General features: G+C 38.3%; 5 protein-coding genes across 5 annotated transcripts; 3 read left to right on the top strand and 2 right to left on the bottom strand.

The window, feature by feature from the left end:
* Positions 1–241: 241 nt before the first annotated feature.
* LOC103954047 (protochlorophyllide-dependent translocon component 52, chloroplastic) lies at positions 242–4,218 on the top strand. The gene is given in 9 exon segments (XM_048569997.1): positions 242–491; positions 494–903; positions 1,679–1,756; positions 1,758–1,867; positions 2,088–2,173; positions 2,536–2,718; positions 2,798–2,985; positions 3,201–3,388; positions 3,787–4,218. Coding segments are annotated over 9 exon segments (1,608 nt in total). The 5' UTR covers positions 242–382; the 3' UTR covers positions 4,043–4,218.
* Positions 4,219–4,540: 322 nt separating this feature from the next.
* LOC103954046 (protochlorophyllide-dependent translocon component 52, chloroplastic) lies at positions 4,541–8,283 on the top strand. The gene is given in 9 exon segments (XM_009365853.3): positions 4,541–5,068; positions 5,070–5,078; positions 5,853–6,040; positions 6,258–6,343; positions 6,432–6,506; positions 6,509–6,615; positions 6,697–6,885; positions 7,264–7,451; positions 7,851–8,283. Coding segments are annotated over 9 exon segments (1,611 nt in total). The 5' UTR covers positions 4,541–4,555; the 3' UTR covers positions 8,107–8,283.
* Positions 8,284–8,847: 564 nt separating this feature from the next.
* On the top strand, positions 8,848–11,093 carry LOC103954050. Its single transcript, XM_018649118.2, has 2 exons — positions 8,848–9,000; positions 9,101–11,093. The coding sequence occupies exon 2, from the start codon at positions 9,140–9,142 to the stop codon at positions 10,823–10,825; it is 1,686 nt and encodes a 561-aa protein (XP_018504634.2). The 5' UTR covers positions 8,848–9,000; positions 9,101–9,139; the 3' UTR covers positions 10,826–11,093.
* Positions 11,094–11,297: 204 nt separating this feature from the next.
* On the bottom strand, positions 11,298–15,117 carry LOC103954048 (probable cytokinin riboside 5'-monophosphate phosphoribohydrolase LOGL1). Its single transcript, XM_009365855.3, has 7 exons — positions 14,921–15,117; positions 14,672–14,769; positions 14,449–14,479; positions 14,203–14,302; positions 13,909–13,979; positions 11,793–11,936; positions 11,298–11,534 (listed from the first exon to the last, which is right to left on the bottom strand). The coding sequence occupies exons 1-7, from the start codon at positions 15,014–15,016 to the stop codon at positions 11,457–11,459; spliced, it is 618 nt and encodes a 205-aa protein (XP_009364130.2). The 5' UTR covers positions 15,017–15,117; the 3' UTR covers positions 11,298–11,456.
* Positions 15,118–17,733: 2,616 nt separating this feature from the next.
* Positions 17,734–21,490, bottom strand: LOC103954051 (uncharacterized hydrolase YugF). The gene is made up of 8 exons (XM_009365857.3): positions 21,138–21,490; positions 20,314–20,406; positions 19,652–19,863; positions 19,409–19,553; positions 19,250–19,322; positions 18,704–18,850; positions 18,476–18,601; positions 17,734–18,144 (listed from the first exon to the last, which is right to left on the bottom strand). Exons 1-8 carry the CDS (start codon positions 21,383–21,385, stop codon positions 18,055–18,057), a joined length of 1,134 nt encoding a protein of 377 aa, XP_009364132.2. The 5' UTR covers positions 21,386–21,490; the 3' UTR covers positions 17,734–18,054.
* Positions 21,491–21,941: the final 451 nt, after the last annotated feature.

Raw genomic sequence — 21,941 nt, 5'->3', positions numbered from 1 at the left:
GTCACTGTACGATATTTCAAACAAGTAATACATTATCATGTTTTAAAAATTACACGTAATAATCCGTTAAAATTACAAAATCAAATATTTACATACGTATCAAATTGTAATTTGTCCGTTTGTTACGTGGGGTCAATTATTTTCGGGAAAACGGAAAACGCACACGCAAAACTTTATGCGGTTGGGCATGCATTGAATAGCAAACTAAAACATTATGACCAGTTAAGCCTTGAACCACTTGTCATGTTATCCACTTCAGTCGACAAAATTCTCATCCCAAATCAGAACCTCAAGTTTCTTTTTACTGCATGCCAAGTTCAAAGCTTCACACTTTTGAGCCTCCAAGTTCTTACCTTGCTGAGCTCCATACGTGGCACCAGCCATGGAAGCTCTGAGAATTTCATCTCTTCCCTCACTGCAATTTCCCACCAAATTTGACAAATCCCAACCCAAAAAACTTACTATCTCAGGATTTAACCCACACCCCACTTCATCTTTTCACCGTTTCAAAGAACCGCGTCATTAGCGTTCAAGACTTTCACCGCCGTACAATCCTCTGTTTCGACCGAGCCTGCAAACCCACCCGACCCATCACTCAAAAACCCGACCCAGGAGGAGAAGTTCGACTGGTACACCCAATGGTATCCGTTGATGCCGGTTTGTGATCTCGATAAGAGGGTCCCGCATGGAAAGAAGGTTTTGGGGATAGACGTGGTGGTGTGGTGGGACCGGAACGAGAGTGCTTGGAAGGTGTTCGATGATGCTTGTCCGCACAGGTTGGCGCCGTTGTCGGAAGGGAGGATTGATCAGTGGGGCAGGTTGCAGTGCGTCTATCACGGTTGGTGTTTTAATGGCTCCGGCGACTGCAAGTTCATCCCTCAAGCACCAACTGATGGCCCTCCGGTAAATAATCCTTGACTGAAAACCTTCATGCAAGTATGATATAGATATAGGTACAGCTAGTTATTATGGTAAACCTTCGTACAAGTTAATTAGATAGGCTGCTAGAGATGTCAAACAGTACCATAGATTTGCATAAAAAGTATGATTTTGGTCACTGTAGTTTCGGCGAATTTTCCACTTTGATTCCTGTAGTTTCAGTTGTTGTGATTTGACGTCTTTGTGTTGTAGTTTACTAATTGTTGCAGTTCAAGGAGGATGGCTTAATTATGTGAGATTTTCAGCAGAATTAGAGTGAAACACCTCCAAAAAGTCTAATTTTTCCTTTATATATGATGATTGTATACTAATTATGTCGAAAAAAGGACACAATTAAAGTCAGTGGCCTTCAATTGCAACAATTACACCACTCATGGTGCCTAGAACGGGAAGGGATAATTTCCTTCGTGATTAATCCATCTAATTCCTCGACTATGACAAAAGTTGGAAGTTAGGGTTCATTTCTTATTTCAGTATTCATAGAATCTAGTGAGTTGTCATCCAATCCTAGACACGAACTGTGGCCTTCCTAAACTATAGGGATTAAATCACGTCAATTGAAACTACAGGGACCAATTTTAGTGAACTTTAAACGTTATTTATAGTAATAGTATTCCAAGTTTGAATTGAAACTCTTCTCTTGTTGTTCTTGCAGAAGTGGTTCTATGGCAATAAACTATATGCTGTGCATCGTTAGTAGTTTAAATAAGATGATAGGGATGACACTTTCAACTTGCAGATTCACACGAATAAGAAAGCATGTGTAGCCGCTTATCCAACAACCGTGCAGAATGGCATTGTGTGGTTTTGGCCAAACTTCCGATCCTCAATACAAAGATGTTCTTGCAGAGAAAAAACCTCCCTACATACCCGAACTAGATGATCCATCGTATAGTGGTCCAATGGGAAACAGAGAGATTCCTTATGGGTATGTAAAGATACTTTTTTTTTCTACCAGTTCTGATATGAAACTATTTTTCTACTGAGGCATAATGCTCCTTTATAAGAAACCTTGTGAATCTGCATCCAGGTCTTATTTCGTCTTTCATGTTCAAGAACTTTTAGGTGTATCGATCTGAAATATTGAATTTTCATTTTTCAGCTTTTCCTCTTAATAACTTTGCTTAATATCTTTATTGCAATTCCAGGTACGAGGTCTTGATTGAAAATCTTATGGACCCTGCTCATGTTCCATATGCACATTATGGAATAATGCAAACGAGACAACCCAAAGGCAAACACTAGTTTATGCATCACTTTCATGAAGTTAATTTCACTTTGAGTAGTTTGATCCTTTTAAGGGATAAAGTGCCAGGGAGTTCTTCAGGGTGCCAACTCCGGCGTGTCAGCTTAGTAATCCTCATCATTTTGGTTTATTATTAGGAATTTTTGGTTTTTATTGGATAACAGGTAGTTTCCAATTTCGGATTTGTTTGAAATATTCAATAACTTGGTTTATAATAATGAAGTTAGTTTTTTATTTGTTACTTTATGCGCCTCCCTATTATTTGCCGGTTACAGTTTCCTTTCGATTTCTCCCTTGTAGCCTTTGAGGCCTCTCGTCAGATGGATGATTTACAGTTCGTTTCTTTACAGAGAAAGCTGATAGAGAAGGGGGTAGACCAATGGATTTGAGTGTTGAGAAGTTAGACATAAATGGTTTCATTGCAAAGCAGGAATGGGGTCGGAGTAAATTTTTGCCACCATGTGTGTTCTATGTTTCTCCACTTGATCCGCTTGAGCAGGGTAATGGGGCTGCATCATCAGGTGAAACCAAAAGGTAGAACATTCTGTTTTTGTTCAAATCCTTTATTTTTTATCCTTTTGTACATCTCTTTATGTGTATGGTGATTTGTGTAGGTGTCATCAGCCCAGCGGGGACTTCTAATTTTTATTTGTATCCCAGTTAGTCCGGGTAATAGCAGGTTGATATGGACCTTCCCAAGAAACTTCGGCATTTGGATTGATAAGATTGTTCCGCGGTGGATGTTTCATATTGGACAAAATCTGATTCTGGACTCCGATCTATATCTTCTTCATGTTGAGGTGACTTTTAATTTTGATAGTAGGTTTAGAAATTATCTTGCCTTTCAATTGCTGAATATGTAAGATTTTACCTTTTCGGTTGAGGCTTTTCTTCTGAACAATAAGAAAAACATTCTATTGAGTTCAATTGTGCAGCTGCATGACCACGGAATGAGAGTCTTTGGTGAATCTCTTATCGCACTTATTCTTGCCTGAGTCTTGAGTTCTTCGTACAGGAACGTAAGATAATGGAAGCTGGCCCAGCCCAATGGCAAAAAGCATGTTTTGTGCCAACAAAATCAGATGCCCTTGTGGTTGGTTTCAGAAAATGGTTAAACAAGTACGCTGGCGGTCAGGTAGATTGGAGAGGCAAGTTCAGTGGGGCTCTTCCCCCCACTCCTCCTAGAGAACAGTTGCTGGACAGGTAACTTTCACATAGTTATGAAGCAGGATTCAAACAACAAATTGATACTTAGTTTCAGAAAATAAGAACAGTTTATATGGGAAATTCTGATGGCATCAAAGTAGATCATAGCGGTCTTGAAAATATACTAAAATTTGGTGTTCCTGCAACTTTTACAAACCAGATCTGTTATAACACACCTTCAAGCATCTCTCAGTTTCTTCTTCGAATGTTCAGGCCAGCAAAAGATATAGAAATTTCCAGCACACATTTGAAAAATTTGGGTTTATTAGTTGAAATGCAAGTATTTGCCTTGCCAGGTTGTGTCATAGCCATAAGAACTAAGTTGGAGAGTGTTAAAACTTAAAAGTCCTCTTATTGTTGAATCATCATCGACGGGTGTTTGCACCACCTGTCAGGTACTGGTCCCATGTGGTAAACTGCAGCAGTTGCAGTGCCGGATACAAAGGTCTGAAAGTGCTCGAAGTTGTATTGCAGTTTGCTGCTTTTGCTTTAGTGGGAATTGTTGCCGCAACCAAGCAGGCTGCCATATCAGTGGCTGCAAGAACTACGCTCGTTGCAGCAGCTATACTATCATTTGCAGCTTCAAAATGGTTGGCTTACTTTATCTACAAACAGTTTCACTTTCATGACTACAACCATGCTCTCCGGTGATCTGGTTAATCCTCGCTCACCGTGCGTTTAGCTTAATACAACAATAAACACCGCGCGGGGTAATGTAATTATGAAACATACGTGATCCGAATGCATGTAAACTAAACACTGTTGAGCATGAGTTTGTACACTATACAAAGAGTATCATGCTAATGTCAATGTTGTCTATTGGATAATGTGGATCATCTCTCAGTTTGGTAAATGGTTGCATTCCGTACCGTTCGTTGCATAGAGTTAATTATTTTCCTAAAATCATCACCTAAAAAATAAAAGAAATACGGAAAAACAGAAAAGGATCAAAACATTATGTGGTTGGGCATGCATTGAACAGCAAACTGAAACATTATGACCGGTTAAGCCTTGAACCACTTGTCATGTTATCCACTTCGGTCGACAAAATTCTCATCCCAAATCTGAACCTCAAGTTTCTTTTTACTGCATGCCAAGTTCAAAGCTTTACACTTTTGAGCCTCCAAGTTCTTACCTTGTTGAGCTCCACACGTGGCAGCAGCCATGGAAGCTCTGAGAATTTTATCTCTTCCCTCACTGCAACTTCCCACCAAATTTGACAAATCCCAACCCAGAAAACTTACTATATCAGGATTTAACCCACACCCCACTTCATCTTTTTCACCGTTTCAAAGAACCGCATCATCAGCGTTCAAGACTTTCACCGCCGTACAATCCTCTGTTTCGACCGAGCCTGCAAACCCACCCGACCCATCACTCCAAAACCCGACCCAGGAGGAGAAATTCGACTGGTACGCCCAATGGTATCCGTTGATGCCGGTTTGTGATCTCGATAAGAGGGTCCCGCATGGAAAGAAGGTTTTGGGGATAGACGTGGTGGTGTGGTGGGACCGGAACGAGAGTGCTTGGAAGGTGTTCGATGATGCTTGTCCGCACAGGTTGGCGCCGTTGTCGGAAGGGAGGATTGATCAGTGGGGCAGGTTGCAGTGCGTCTATCACGGTTGGTGTTTTAATGGCTCCGGTGACTGCAAGTTCATCCCTCAAGCACCAACTGACTGGCCCTCCGGTAAATAATCCTCGACTGAAAACCTTCATGCAAGTATGATATAGAGATACGTACAGCTAGTTATTGTGGTAAACCTTCGTACAAGTTAATTAGATAGACTGCTAGAGATGTCAAACAGTACCGTAGATTTGCATAGAAAGTATGATTTTGGTCACTGTAGTTTCGGCGAACTTTCCACTTTGATTCCTGTAGTTTCAGTTGTTGTGATTTGACGTCTTTGTGTTGTAGTTTACTAATTGTTGCAGTTCAAGGAGGATGGCTTAATTATGTTAGATTTTCAATGGAATTAGCGCGAGAAACACCTTCAAAAAGTCTAATTTGTCCTTTATATATGACGATTGTATACTAATTATGTTGAAAAAAGGACACAATGAGAGTCAGTGGCCTTCAATTGTAACAATTACACTACTCTTGGTGCCTAGAACGGGAAGGGATAATTTCCTTTGTGATTAATCCATCTAATTCCTCGACTATGACAAAAGTTGGAAGTTGGGGTTTATTTCTTATTTCACCATTTGTAGAATCTAGTGAGTTATCATCCAATCCTAGACGCAAACTGTGGCCTTCCCAAACTATAGGGATTAAATCACGTCAATTGAAACTATTGGGACCAATTTTAATGAACTTTAAACATTATTTATAGTAATAGTATTCCAAGTTTGAATCGAAACTCTTCTCTTGTTCTTGCAGAAGTGGTTCTATGGCAATAAACTATATGCTGTGCATGGTTTGTAGTTTAAATAAGATGATAGGGATGACACTTTCAACTTGCAGATTCACACGAATAAGAAAGCATGTGTAGCCGCTTATCCAACAACCGTGCAAAATGGCATTGTGTGGTTTTGGCCAAATTCCGATCCTCAATACAAAGATGTTCTTGCAGAGAAAAAACCGCCCTACATACCCGAACTAGATGATCCATCGTATAGTGGTCCAATGGGAAACAGAGAGATTCCTTACGGGTATGTAAAGATACTTTTTTCTACCAGTTCTGATATGAAACTCTTTTTCTACTGAGGCATAATGCTCCTTTATAAGAAACCTTGTGAATCCGCATCCAGGTCTTATTTCATCTTTCATGTCCAAGAACTTTTAGGTGTATCGATCTGAAATTTTGAATTTTCATTTTTCAGCTTTTCCTCTTAATAACTTTGCTTAATATCTTTATTGCAATTCCAGGTACGAGGTCTTGATTGAAAATCTTATGGACCCTGCTCATGTTCCATATGCACATTATGGAATAATGCAAACGAGACAACCCAAAGGCAAATACTAGTTTATGCATTACTTTCATGAAGTTAATTTCACTTTGTATAGGAGGTTCAGGATGATTTACAGTTCATTTCTTTACAGAGAAAACTGACAGAGAAGGGGGTAGACCATTGGATTTGAGTGTTGAGAAGTTAGACATAAATGGTTTCATCGCAAAGCAGAATGGGGTCGGAGTAAATTTTTGCCACCATGTGTGTTCTACGCTTCTCCACTTGCTCCGCTTGACCAGGGTAATGGGGCTGCATCATCAGCTGAAACCAAAAAGGTAGAACATTCTGTTTTTGTTCAAATCCTTTATGTTTTAATCCTTTTGTACATCTCTTTATGTGTATGGTGATTTGTGTAGGTGTCATCAGCCCAGCGGAGAATTCTTCTAATTTTTATTTGTATCCCAGTTAGTCCGGGTAATAGCAGGTTGATATGGACCTTCCCAAGAAACTTTGGCATTTGGATTGATAAGATTGTTCCGCGGTGGATGTTTCATATTGGACAAAATCTGATTCTGGACTCCGATTTATATCTTCTTCATGTTGAGGTGACTTTTAACTCTTGATGGTAGGTTTAAAAATTAGGGAACTTCAACCAAAAGCTTCCGGTATTGTGCACTTTAACAAAAAACCACATTTTTACTCTAAAAGTCAATCCTAGTACTATTCACATACAACACCTTTTTGTCATTTTCGTTAAAACTCAAAGTTTTCAAGTCCTTTTCATTAGTTTCCTTAAAAATTATCTTGCTTTTCACGTGCTGAATGTGTAAGACGTTACTTTTTCAGTCGAGGCTTTTCTTCTGAACAATAAGAAAAACATTCTATTGAGTTCAAGTGTGCAGCTACATGACCACGGAATAAGAGTCTTTAGTGAATCTCTTAATCTCACTTATTCTTGCCTGAGTCTTGAGTTCTTCGTACAGGAACGTAAGATAATGGAAGCTGGCCCTGCCCAGTGGCAAAAAGCATGTTTTGTGCCAACAAAGTCAGATGCCCTTGTGGTTGGTTTCAGAAAATGGTTAAACAAGTATGCTGGCGGTCAGGTAGATTGGAGAGGCAAGTTCAGTGGGGCTCTTCCCCCCACTCCTCCTAGAGAACAGTTGCTGGACAGGTAACTTTCACATAGTTTTGAAGCAGGATTCAAACAACAAATTGATTACTTAGTTTCAGAAAATTAGAACAGTTTATATGGGAAATTCTGATGGCATCAAAGTAGATCATAGCGGTCTTGAAAATATGCTAAAATTTGGTGTTCCTGGAACTTTTACAAACCAGATCTGTTATAACACACCTTCAAGCATATCTCAGTTTGTTCTTCGAATGTTCAGGCCAGCAAAAGATATAGAAATTTCCAGCACACATTCGAAATTTTGGGTTTATTAGTTGAAATGCAAGCATTTGCCTTGCCAGGTTGTGTCATGGCCATAAGAACTAAGTTGGAGAGTGTTAAAACTTATAAGTCCTCTTATTGTTGAATGATCATCGACGGGTTTTTGCACAACCTTTTCAGGTACTGGTCCCATGTGGTAAACTGCAGTAGTTGCAGTGCCGGATACAAAGGTCTGAAAGTGCTCGAAGTTGTATTGCAGTTTGTCGCTTTTGCTTTAGTGGGAATTGTTGCCGCAACCAAGCAGGCTGCCATATCAGTGGCTGCAAGAACTACGCTCGTTGCAGCAGCTATACTATCATTTGCAGCTTCAAAATGGTTGGCTTACTATATCTACAAACAGTTTCACTTTCATGACTACAACCATGCTTTCCGGTGATCTGGTTTTCTTCACTCACCGTGCATTTAGCTTAATACAACAATAAACACCCCGCGGGCGTGGGGTAATGTAATTATGATACATTTGTGAACCGAATGCATGTAAACTTAACAATGTTGAGCATGAGTTTGTACACTATACAAAGTATCATGCTAATGTCAATGTTCTATTGGGTAATGTGGATCATCTCTCAGTTTGGTAAATGGTTGCATTCCGTATCGGGAGAACGTCTCGTTTCATATACCCCGAATCTCACATCACCGATTCCGTGGGAAGATCTTGTATAGTCAAGTGACGTTTAGTAGTCGAACATTCGACTTTAACCAACGCTTTTTGAACAAAATCTTGCACGATTTTACGAGTCTAGCTTAGGCCCAAACAAAAAAGTATGGTTAAATTTTAGGCCCTCTCAAATCCATGCATCCAAAAGGGCCCTAACAAAAGTATTTGTCCTACTAAACGACCGACGCGGCCAAATGCAAAGCAGTGCAAAGTGGAACATTCACAAAGACAAGCAAACTAACCAACAGCTCCCTTCTTGTCTAGATGTTTTTCAGTATGATCGGTACGTAGAATATCACGTGTTATTAAATAAATAATAAAATATATATGTTAAAAAATTAATAATTTAAAAATTAAAATTTTTAACCATTTATATAAAAATACGTGATGCATTACCGTTTACCGAGAATGAAAAATTTCTCATCCCTGCCGCTTGCAACTGAAGCTCCGCAAGTCCAACGCAGTCCTTCACTTCCTCACTCCAAATCTGACGCGCGCGACATTAACAGCCGACCCACCGTCCTCAAAACAAATGTAAACAAAAAAACCAGTGAAGTAAAACTGAAGTCACACACTTTGGTGTCTATCTCTGCAGATCTCCATTAATCAACTGTAAGTAAATCCCCAGCTCCAAATCTCTGCTTTCTTTCCCCATTCATTTTTCTTCCACTTTCTCTAAAAACCCATCATTTTTTTTTCATGCATTCATAAGATCTGACCGGTTTTCCCACCTGGGTTTTCTCGAGAACTCATGAAAGTATCGAATCCGGCCACTGAGCCCATCGGGCAAAACATCATCAAACTCATCAGCAATCTCTGTTTCTCAGTTTTTGTCTTTTCGGTGCTTATAATTACTGTAATTGCCATCACCTACCAACCCCCAGATCCATGGCTGGAGTCAGCTCCGGCCTTAACAAAACTCTTCACCGATTCCGAGAACGCCACTTTCAAAGATGACAACTCTGTCCTCACAACCGGCGAGGATTTACCTCTTGCCCCCGCCGTGGCCCCGGTTTCTTCGGGTTTTGCAGTCATTACGGAGTCTGTGATTGCGAAAGCCGAGGCCAAGGTCTCTAATTCGACCAATTCGACCCTGTCGGACGGGTTGAATTGTGAGGATTTGGAGCGAGTGAATTGCTCTGACCCACGGGCTTTGATTGCGGTGGAGAGATTTAATTTGAGGTGGTTTAAGAACATTGTGTTTTTGGAGTATCAAACGCCGGTTAATGGGTCGAAAGCGGATGAATGCGATGTGTTGTGGAAGTTTAGGAACAAAAAGGAGAAGTCTTGGAGGAAGTATAGGGATTTTAGGAGGTTTAAGCTCGGATTCGGGGTGAATTGTACTTATAAGGTGGTGCACGCCGGAAGGTGGCATTCGGGTATTAATGCGAGGAGAGCGAGCAGGATTAGTAGTAATGGCACCAGGGGTGGTGGGAAGGCTAGAATCACCCCACCAGTTCGTGATGAACAGATCAATGATACGATCCCTAGCTTGGGATCGGATAAGAATTTTAGGAGGGGGAGGTACTTGTACTATTCGCGCGGAGGGGATTATTGCAAGGGGATGAACCAGTTCCAATGGAGTTTCTTGTGTGGTTTAGGTGAGGCTATGTATTTGAACAGGACATTTGTGATGGATTTGAGTGTCTGCTTGGCGGGGAGTTATACTCTGAGTAATAAAGATGAGGAAGGGAAAGATTTTCGGTATTACTTTGATTATGAACATCTCAAGGAAACCGCCTCAATTGTGGATGAGGATGAATTTCTGCGGGATTGGAAGAAGTGGGATCGGATCCATAAGAGGAAAGTGCCCATTAAGAAGGTCGCAAGCCATAAGGTGATGCCAATGCAGCTCAAGAAAGAGAGGAGCACTATTATATGGAGGCAGTTTGATGGTCCGGAGCCAGAAAATTACTGGTACAGGGTGTGTGAAGGACAGGCTGCTAAGTACGTTCAGAGGCCGTGGCATGCCTTGTGGAAATCGAAGAGATTGATGAATATTGTTACGGAGATCAGCGGGCGGATGGACTGGGATTTTGATGCTGTTCATGTTGTGCGAGGAGAGAAGGCGCAGAATAAGCAGCTTTGGCCTCACCTTGATTATGATACGTCCCCAGACATGCTTCTTAACAAGGTCAAGACGATGGTGCAGCCTTGGAGGAATCTGTATATAGCCACTAACGAACGGTTCTACAATTACTTTGATAAACTGAGGTCTCAGTACAAAGTTCATTTGCTTGATGACTACAAAGAACTTTGGAGTAACACGAGTGAGTGGTACAATGAGACTAGCAATTTAAACAACGGGCGACCAGTTGAGTTCGATGGATACATGAGGGTTGAAGTGGATACTGAGGTTCTTTACAGGGCAAAGACGCGTGTGGAAACATTCTATAATTTGACGGCAGATTGCAAGGACGGAATCAACACATGCTGACCAGGTTGGAGAAACATCTAGTTCCCTATTCCATATTTTGATTCACTTTTCGAATGATACAGTTGAATTCGTGTGAGGCTTATTGCTGTTATTTGCTTGTTCTTCTTTTATATTGGATGTTGGAATTTCTTATCGATCACAGCAAAGTCTATATATGTTGTATTATAGATTCAACTCATTTTGTTTTTCACATCAATTTTATCTCTTACAAGTTGTAGTTGATTCCATTGAACAAAAAATTGAATTGAAAAGTGGAGTCGAAGGTTTAGATCGATGCAACACATTTAGATTTTCATTTCAACCTGCAGATTTTGAAACTTCTTTCATCGGTTTAACTCCAAAACTCCTCATGTAGCTTTAAATGCTATACTTTTTCTTCAATGCCATATCGTTCCTTAAAGCCATCGTTGGCGTCCATAGTTTTACAGAATGCTTAAACAGGTTATAGTGTTATGCATACGGGAATGAAGAATTATGGTTTAAGAGGCACATATGTTACTGCATATGGTAGGAATTACTATATATATCAGTTACATCCCAATCTTAAAGAGGAAGATTAAATTTCAGAAAATCAAATATAACTAAATTCAACCCTTGCTTTTTATCTAAACCAATTCATTTGTAAAGTCAGTCATAGATCATTTGCATGGTTTTCTTCGACTTTCCAGTTTTGGGTTGGAGCCACTTGATCATGCAAAGGTATGTATTCCTGCAGAAATAAATAAAAACATGAACCTCTTTTAGGGTGAAAGGCGATGTAAACAAGCTATGTTTGTAACTTCATTTTCCCATCAAAGGTGTTTACACATTGAAGTAGTTTTGGGGTGGGTATGATTTTGTAAGGGCTAAAAGTGCTTTCAAATGATCAAAAAAGTGGTTTTTTGGCGCTGTACAAGGAAACACCAAGAAGGAAGCACTTCTGATATTATTTATTAAATATTTGTTGAGCAGAGAGTGATATCAGTACCTCCATCTTCTGTATCAGCTCTGTGGCAGTTTTTGCAGATATGACAATATTCCTAGCAGATAAAGTGATGAATCCCTCTTCCACACCTTTGTCAAACAGACGAAGCAAGCAATCATAATACCCATCAATGTTCAAAAGACCCACCTGATTTGCAGACAAAAATATGTGGTATAGTGGTTAAAATGTTAATGTCTTTTTTTTAGAAAATTGGTTCATACGTTAAGGTCCAAGTTAAAAACTCAAAAGTGACATAAAGTTGGTGGATTAATATGATTTAAAAAGGTGAAATGTCCTTTTCCCAATGCTTTTTTTTTTCCAACTTTTGTCCCATCATTTTCACAACAACATACGAGTGTGAAACGATTGTTGTGACAAAGGGCGTGCTTCTAACGATTTGTCAAGGGAAAGAGTAAGCCTCAATCATATTATATATGGGTTTAAAAATGGTTACCAAGTCTTATCATGGCCATCCATATCACACATCCATATGGCTATCAAGCTAAAAACAAAGATCTGACTTATAACCACATACAGCTAAGTACTTGCTAGCTAATTCGGATGGATGACAGTTAAGAAAGAGGAGTATTAGGGTAAGTGGCGCGTTGGCACGTGAGTAGTTTTTGACCTTAAGATGCACCTAGATCTTATGGTAAAACTGACGCGTATATATGATTGGAAATTGTGCACACATTCAAAGCAATCAAGATTCATTTAGAAATTGAAAGCTTTATTATTAGTTTTGAAGATTCTATTGTTTTATCACAAATGATAAGACAGTGAAATATTTGCGTGTGAGCACCTTTTGACTTTAGAGAAATGCTAAGAAAATTCTCAAAGTGCAATTCTCTGTTACCTCACAATTTAATTTTAATTTTCGTGTCAACATTATAAAATAGTATGCTAAAAATATGAAGTGATCAAAGATCCATGCGGAGTACTATTGAGAGAAAATATAAATTATTAGCAATTGTAAGCAGATCAAAAGCGACTAACCACAGCAAAATTCATCGAGAAATTGAAAGCTCTATCACCTAAGATCCAGTTCCCTCCATTGCATAGAATGCGGAATGATTTTTCCCACTCAGATCAATAGATTATTTCACTTGGATGCCATCATACAATTTTCAATTCAAGGAGCCTAGCATCTTACGGGTTGAATATGCATGTTGAAAGAAGATGGGGAGAGCTAGCTAGGCAGCGGAGGGCATCATTGTGGTGGATGCAAAGTGGTTAATGCACTATATGAATGTGTAGTGTGGGGTTCTTAGGCGTTAGGACCATTAGAATGACCCTTTTTATGATCATTTCAAATAAAAAACTTAATATAACACCAAGAAATTTTCAATTTTAATGAACTTCCACATGCTTGATTAATTAATACTACAATTATAAATGTGACTTGCAAGTGATTGCACATGTTTGAAATTTACATTAACACATTATATCGATGAATAAAATGTTATACGGTTCTTTGTCACAAAAAGAACATACCAATTTCTATTTCTTTTTCCAAATTTGGTGAGAAAATTTGGATAATGGTTAAGATTAAAGCAAGTTCAGAGTTCAACTCTCTCTTATGTTTAACATTAATTTAACACAAAATTACTTCATAAAGATAACTAGATTTTTAAACGCTTACATGAATTCCTTTCGTGCGTACGATAAGATAGCGAGGGGGAATCTAATTGTTTTTTACAATCATTTTGAAGTTGAAAATTTGTACGAGTTATTTAAATTTTCCAAATATCTGAGTAAACAATAATATCATTGAGGTTGCCTATTTTTAGGGTTATTCGCGTCCTATGGCTCATGCAATCAATTATATATGCTAATTAAATCCAATAATTCTTCTTAGGTTATTAGATAGCTAGTAGATCCCAACAAAAAGTTACGACTTTTAACTACTCTGGAGACTATTTACTTAAATTATATTTAACAAATTCGTGACATGATTCTTTATAATTGAATTATTACGTAAGTGTTTGATTAACGAGTTTATTTCTATTAGTTACACAACATATAATCTACAAATGTGGGCTAAATAAATAAACTCCCTAGCATTTTCCGTTTTGCCCTAAAATAATAAGAGGAAACACTTAATATATATTAAACTTACTGGTTTATTATGGATTCCAAGCTGAGACCATGTTATCATCTCAAGCAACTCTTCCATGGTTCCATACCCACCTAATTATTCGCAGATATCCAAAATCCAGGCAAATAAAGAATTAATTACTAATGAAATGCATGGTATATATCATGTATACAGTTTAACAATTAATTTATTAATTACCAGAAGTTTAGAGATACTGTTGTAATCGTAACTTTAATTAGTTTATTTTTGCTGGTTATTATTCAAATTAAAATTGTTAATAATGAAGGAAAGCACATGATGTATGTGTATATATACCAGGCAATGCAATGAAAGCATCAGCTCGACGAGCCATCTCAGCCTTTCTTTCATGCATGTTCGATACAACCAATACTTCTCCTACTGAATTGCCTGATATCTAAATAACATTCAATCACAACACAAAACAATAATCATCAGTTAGCATATGTATTATACGCACACAGAAAAACTAGGAGAGTTTTTTTTGGGGGGGGGGGGGGGGAGAGAGAGAGAGAGAGAGAGAGAGAGAGAGAGAGAGAGAACCTCAAGTGGAATTAGGGCTGTTGGGATTACTCTAGCCAAAGCCAAAAAGAAGAACATTAATCACTTGATTAATTAATTAAAGATTCGCAATTGTACTAGCTAAGCATATCTTTAAAATCCAAACTCTTGTTTTTATAATTTTCATGCTAATAAAATAGTTTGAGGTAGTTATTATTGAGGACTATTGTTAATTACTTGATCATCCTCATTGGTTAGTTCTTACCCAAGAACATGACATCCGCCATCATTAACTGTTTGAGAAACCAACCCCATCAACCCTACACTTCCTCCTCCATACACCAATTCCATCTTCCTCTCCACCTGCAAAATTAATCGATTAACTAAAAACCCTTGCAGTTAAAACCCTCAAATCCATCAAGCAAATTCATAATAAGTAAACAAAAAAAAATTTAATTAACTAATTAACCAGTGTGTTTTATCAGCTATATATATCGAGGTTATAAGTACCAACCAGTTCTTTCCCAAGTTGAAGAGCTGCATCACTGAATATCTTTCTGTGCCCGGAATTACTCCCACAAAATACACACACCGTTTTGAACTTACCCATTAATTCTTTCTGCTGAATAAGTCGCAGGCCCTCTAACAATAAGAAGTATACCTATCTCCACACACACACACACACACACACATATATACTCGATTTAACAATCCTGTACTGTGGAACTTGCATGACACGTGAGAGGTGATGTTAACTGATTGGTGCATATATAGGCCCCATGTATATGAAAATAATGCGAGTATTGTTCAATTTTCAGTCAAACAAGATTCTGCCTTTCTTTCAATCTCTTGTATTCTATATCTCAGTTGTGTTTGGTGGGTGCACCAATAATATATTCCCTTCTCGATCTGCACCTTCATAGAATTTATGTAGAGGAGATTCATCGCGTACTTTGATTTGGAAAAATCTTATTTGATCAACTAATTAAGCCCCTTTATTGTATTCAAATACCAAATGTTGAACTCGTTGATTCTCTTTTCATCAACTATATCGGAAGAGGTTTGAAGTTAGAAAACTCACTCTTAATTGAAGAAAAAAATAATAATCTCTTTTGTTATTTGGTGATAGTTAAGTCGTACCCTCTTTCGCCTCGCTTATATAAAAATGAAAATATTTATAAAATTACATTTTAATATGATATGGTCTTTTAGCAGACCTCTCTACTGGCTAAAAACATATTGACTCAATCGTATTAAGTAGTTTAAATGGTATACCTTAATACCTTTTAGTTTTTCATCCTATTGCTTGTTACTACTTTGGGTTTAGTTATGATCATGCTTCAATCCTACTTGATAAACTTCATGATTATGGTGCTTAATCCCATTGTATAATTTGCAATGCATGCATGGTTCTCACAAGTAGATGTTTTCTTCAATCCAATATAGGGCAAGGTAATTTGAAGCAAAAATGAAATTTTTGCTATGAATATGGAGAGCAACTTACATCGATCGCAATGTCACAGTAGTAGTTTACCCAATGCATAGATAAGTCTCTCTCATGAATCCTTAAGAACCACATATAGCTCCCATTGCTTGAAATACTTACCAACTTTTTTCTTTTAATATCTTATACTAAATGATCAATGGTGCACACTTAGGCCTTGACCATCCATGATTTAATTACGATAGACATGATATTAAGATGGGGAAGAGATCCTTTCCAGATCTTTTTCACTAAGGTCATCGGATCAAGTGATCTGAGTCTTCCAAATTTCATCCAACAACAGCAACAACAAAGTCTTTTCCCATTAAATGGAGTCGGCTATATGAATCCTATAACGCTATTGCGCTCGGTTCTGTGTCCTTCCAAAGGGTTATGTGTCCTTCCAAATTTTGTCCAACTGCCAAAAATTATCATAGCTTTTAAGGGATCAAAACAGGTGAGTCATTGGATGAATTTTGGAAGGCCCGGATCACTTGATCTGGTGACCTTGGTGGAAGAGATCTGGAGAGGATCTCTTTTCCTAAAATGGTGTTCAAGCATGCATTATTTATGATGATAATGTACAATCACCGTGAGCCCACAACGGGGATTTAATTGAAGAAAATATTTTTGCTCACCAGTCTAAAGTGAAGGTGATGCTCATTATCTTATTTTTTTATCGTTTGATGAGCATCACCATCACTTAATTAGGATAGTGGCAAAAATGCCCTCCTAATTAAAACGGAACTGGATCCCCTCCTGAGCAAAAGGATCTGGGCCGTTGAAATTGATCCAATGGCTGCAATTTATTATAACTTTTAGAGGAGCCTCCTTTTTGTAGCCGTTGAATCAAATTTCAACAGTTCAGGTCCTTTGCTCAAGAGGCTCTGCCTCCTAAGCTCAGGAGGAGATCCGGTTCCAAATAAAACAGATCTCTCTTGTGCTTTATTATGATTATGATGCTTGACTAATCATGTTGAATTGCCTTTGGGCTTTGGCAGGCTACCTATAAAGAAATGTAAAACAAAGAACGAAGGCAGGAACCAAAAGAATTCACTTTTCTTTTTTGTTAGGATTGTGGAAGTCGACGTTCCATAACAAATTCATTGTCATTAACTGACAATGAAATGGACAATTTTTCGTCGTGGAACAGCTTTTCACGTCCTCACAGGTCTGTCCGAGGAGTACCGTCATAAGCATGACCGGCCTCCTCATGAGTCATGATCAATCTTTTTCAGTTGGGGTTGGAAGACATACAGTAAAAACAAGGACACATGAAGACATGTTGGTGAAATGTCTCTGGCTTAATTTTGTCTATTTTTTTCCATTTTATTATAAAGCGTTATTGCTGACTTTATGGCATTTGAATCCTAGAGTCTGCATGGATCGTAGTTTTCAAGTGGGAAAAGAAAATAATAGAGGGGACAGTAAAAAGCAAGCACAAAAGACTAGGATCAATGCAATTCGAATGATTGATATAATGACTCAGTTTGTATTAATTGTATTATACTCTTGTGTCCTGTGAGTCGAAGATGCCATGCTTTAACAGGACAGAAACAGTAAAACGCCAGATATATGCATGCTAACATGATCTTAACTCTTCAAGTGTTCAAATCATCATGTTAGGGACTAACAATCGGGTACTAATTTGAGTGCTAATGAGCATTTATTTTGTTTCTATGAACGGCTCTGCAGGAGAGATTCTGTCGTGTCATCGCCCGACGACACTCCATACTTTTTTCTCCTACACATGACATTCAAGTAAACCTATCAACATTATTTGGAAATAAAAAGAATAACAAAAAATCCCTTAATGTGATTGTAAAATATACTCAAAAAACCCCTTAATGTGAATCTTGATATTATATCATTCACTGAAGAGCTATAAACAGCCATTTTACAAATGTTATTACAAAGAGTGAAAGCTAATGAAAACTTCGTGTTTTTGGTAAAGAGTACTGTACAACTTGTAAGTGTAAACACTAATGGTGGCATGCCGAGTTCCAGCAACACTCTATTAGAATGCCATGCCATGACCCCGTTAATAAAACGTCAAAATCAATTGCAATCAACGTCGTCAGCTATTGCTTCTGGGGAGTAATGGCCTCCAAAAAATCAGCATCTTTGATACACAAAGAAACTGCAACGAGGTGACATGCTATGCATCAGGTAGTCGTGGAAATGCTGGCAGGGAGCGCGGCGTGGCGTGCCACAAATGATTCGATCAGCGGATTTACAAGGTCAGGTGCTTCATCCTTCAGATCAGACACATTAACAAATTACAAAATCAGTATTGTTGTCAATGGGAACATTGTCAGTGTTTTTTCTAATCAAGGTCTTTTGTGGGTGATTAATTATATCTGCTAATAGTTGAACGCTAGGAAGTCTTTTCCCTATGCGTCTACATTTGGACTAACAAAAACAGTTTCTCCGAGTCCTTCGGATTTTAGCATGCGATACAGAACCACATTGCATAGTCCATGAACCGTCACAAAAACATTTTAAATGACTCCATTAACCTTCATGCATGCAAACTTTTCAAGAGCTAAATTATGACATCAGAATGTTTGTGAGAGAGAGAGAAACCTGAGGGCAGTGGCCAACATTAGGAAGAACAACGAAGTCTTCTACAGAATCAAATTTTCCATATTCACGTCCGAGTTCAATGGGCTCCCACGGATCCTTGTCACCCCAGCCAATCAAAACAGGGCACTGTAAAGAGAAGTGGAAAAAACAAGCTCCATACGTGTTAGTAATCGTAACTTCGATTGGTGTGACGGTTGGTAGCACACTTAATCATCTGACGAGACTAACCTTCAATTGAGGCAATAGTTCCTCAGGAAGGGGGCCGCCCGAATAACAAATGAACTCCAGAAACACATCTACAGCACCAGGCTCAAGTCCTGGAAGAAGGATTTTTTGAACTAGTTCCTCTGTCACTTTGGAGGTGTCGTGGTAGCACTGAAATGAAAGTTTCTGTATCAGTAACATAATCGAAGCCAAAATGGCAAGAGTGCATGTTCCTAACTTTATAGGTTCTCTAGATAATTTGGAAACAGGTTTCCCAAGGGCAGATGAAAGTTTCTGAAGATGTACAATTTGTGCAGCTACATGTTGCTTTAGAGTCTATATGCACATATCTGTTTTCGCTTTGCAACAAAGTTGCAGTACAAAGACTACATTCTTTGAAAAATTCCCGTTGTCTACTTAAAAATTTCCAGTCATATGCTATGAATCTATGATTCTCAACCATGACAGACTCATTGAAACAAAACTATATTTGCTTATCAGATCACCTTGGTTAATGCACTCGTATATTATAAGCTTATGAAAAAATACAATCTCGATATCGAAAAATACCTGGCTAAGGATATTCCTGACAGATTGTGGTGTGGCAACAGTTTTGAAGAAGTATTTGCCCACAGCAGTATTTCTGTCACAGCAGCATGACTATCTTGAAATCCTTTTTTACACTATCAAACTCTAATATGGAAAACAAACTACTTAATCCGCCTTTACCTCAGCAAGTTCTGAAAGGATTTGATCAATGGTCTCCCGTACCAAGGCTGCTTTGTAATATGCAGCATACGAAGAGAAATATTCAAAAGCATTATGCCCTTGCATAACTGTGGCTCCATAACTGCTGCCTGAAGACCGACAAGTCCTATGTGAAGCCATGAAAAGCACTTGTAAGGTTAGATCTTTTTTGATATCATTCAAAAGAAAAAGTTCAGAAAGATCGAAGGCTCCAAATATCTGTACCTCCGATAGAGTTGCATATAAAGAATGCTTCACCCTTGACAACATCAGTACAAAAATCATTTAGCTGGGTGGCCCATGTCTCAAATGTATAAAACAAAGTTTCCCCAAATTGACGAGGATTTGGTTTGTCTGAGTACCCATAACCAATAAGATCAATAGAGTATACCCTGTGTGATTTTGAAAGAACTGGAAGATTTTTCCTCCAGTGATCACTGTAAAGGATAAAATGCTTGTCATATGTACCTGAACTTGACAAGTTAAGGCATGGGATGAAAGAGATCATGCACAAGATGAGGGTTTAAGTTCTAGATTGCAACAAAACGCAGAAATTCAGTTTGGTCTGTTGGTTTGTTCTTAAGCATTAACGACAGTTTCATCAGCTAATGATCTGACTTATTAAATCTAGTTAGCAAAGAATTAACTCTCTCCCAGTTGTGTACAAAATAATCCTACTAGCAAACTAATAGGCAACCAATGTAAATAGTAAAACCATGTACAAGTAAATTTAATGAAACCTCATACTATGCGTCCAGCTAACAAAAATAGATATGTCTCTTGTCTCTGTGTGTGTGAAATCATGACTGTAATTAGCAATTTGTGCATGTAATACCTATAGCAATTAGTTGTCTGCTTATGAGAAGTAATATGTGGATGATGTGGACCTGTTTGCTCCAAAACCATGAATCAAAACTAATGCTGGGCCACTGTTGCCAGCATGCTGATATCGGATAGAATAACCCCTCCAGTTCCATATACTACGGCACACAGAAGAAGGATAACATTAGAAATATATTCATAAAAATTTCAAATAGTTCATATCAATTACAATTCTCAATTAAAGGATCAAAGATACAATGCAATGGCAACCGAAACTGGAATACTCTTTAAGGCAACGTCTGTGTTCAACTCTCATTAACGGAACCTATATTGTGTCATATATCAAGTGGGGGATCAAGAACACAAGCTTTATAAAAGCATACGAGCAACTCGATCCGGGTTCACGAGCAACTCCGGGTTCAAGTCTTATTAGAATTCCAACATGAGGCAGAGATATCTCATCCAAGTTTCTCCTTTCTTCCCACTTCTACTAGTTCATATGAGCTCCATTTACCATGGTTCGACTTAGTTTGCATACAATGGTTTAAGATTCAGCTACCTTCTGTCTCATCTTTTTTCAGTTCATACAGCTATGTATGCCGATTTTACCACAATTAAACTTAATATGCATAAATCGGAGTATAACTTATACCAAGTTCAGTCAAAAGTTATTCAGAAATTTAGTACAAAGGCTTTTTGCGGCCTACAAAATAGTTCCCTAACTAAGCTAAATTAAAGTCGTATAATTTGATGATTTGATCCCCAAAGTTCCGTTTGGTTCCCAAGAAACGGGAAACGAAGGACTTCACAAGTGCTTCAGGTATTCCTACTTTCTAAAACCAAACAGAACCATGAAACAAATGAGTAAGAGAAACTGAAAATATGGTACCTGCTTTGAACTTGGACGTCAGACACATTGTTTACTGAAGTGGTTGCTTCAGCACTTGGAGGGCTGGTCTCACCAGTTTGACCATTCAGAGAAGAAAACAGGACAAACCCGTTTGATTTAATTCCAGAAAACTTCGACAGCCTACGAGGAATCTTAACTTGATGGAGATTTTGCATGTTTCTCTGAGAGGAAACTGGTGGAAAATCCAGTTTTGACAAAGATAGAGCGGGAGAGCTGGTGCTTGCCATGGCTTTGATGAGAGAGAGAGAGAGAGAGAGAGAGAGAGAGAGTGATGAAGTGTCAACTGAGAGTCTGAGATATGAAGCTCACATGGCGGACATAGATGATTGACTCTTATGAAAGACAGAAAGCCAACGGTTGTCTAGGCTCGCTCCACGTACCCAACTTGCCATGTACCAATGCCATTGTCCTTATCTTATTTTCAAAAGATGCAAGTTTTTGGGCTCTTCATTTCTATTCTCGAAAGTTTGATTTCATCGTCCTGCTATAAATTTTTTGTTGTGCTCGGAATATGGGCAAATATCAAAGTGTAATTATGTTAGTGGAATGAAATTTTATTTTTAAGTTGTTAAAATTTTTAACACAATTATCTCACTAGTTTTATAGTGACACAGTTATAGGTCTGCTGTTTCTAAACTTTTTGTCTTTCTTGTGTCTCTTTTATAATTTATTAACACGTGTCTTTCAACTTAACAAAAACTTAACAATGTTAACTTTTTTTTTTTTTCATTAAAATTTGAATTTCCTAAAATCCCCTGGGCACAACCACCTCAACCCCGCTGG

The sequence above is a fragment of a genome, unplaced genomic scaffold, assembly GCF_019419815.1.
Source record: "Pyrus x bretschneideri cultivar Hongxiangsu unplaced genomic scaffold, Pyrus_bretschneideri_v1 Contig51, whole genome shotgun sequence".
Lineage (NCBI taxonomy): Eukaryota > Viridiplantae > Streptophyta > Magnoliopsida > Rosales > Rosaceae > Pyrus > Pyrus x bretschneideri.
Note: the sequence above shows the minus strand (reverse complement) of the source record. Positions and strands in the feature narration are given on the sequence as shown.

Excerpts from the sequence above, each read along its gene's own strand:
- LOC103954051 (XM_009365857.3), bottom strand. The coding sequence starts at position 21,385 with ATGGCAAGCACCAGCTCTCCCGCTCTATCTTTGTCAAAACTGGATTTT. Across the intron at positions 19,554-19,651 it reads TATATGCAACTCTATCGGAG|GACTTGTCGGTCTTCAGGCA; the intron begins GTACAGATATTT and ends GGCTTCACATAG. Across the intron at positions 18,851-19,249 it reads TCAGGAATATCCTTAGCCAG|TGCTACCACGACACCTCCAA; the intron begins GTATTTTTCGAT and ends CTTTCATTTCAG.
- LOC103954048 (XM_009365855.3), bottom strand. The coding sequence starts at position 15,016 with ATGGGTAAGTTCAAAACGGTGTGTGTATTTTGTGGGAGTAATTCCGGG. Across the intron at positions 14,770-14,920 it reads TTCAACTTGGGAAAGAACTG|GTGGAGAGGAAGATGGAATT; the intron begins GTTGGTACTTAT and ends TTAATTTTGCAG. Across the intron at positions 11,535-11,792 it reads AGCTGATACAGAAGATGGAG|GAATACATACCTTTGCATGA; the intron begins GTACTGATATCA and ends TTATTTCTGCAG.
- LOC103954050 (XM_018649118.2), top strand. The coding sequence starts at position 9,140 with ATGAAAGTATCGAATCCGGCCACTGAGCCCATCGGGCAAAACATCATC.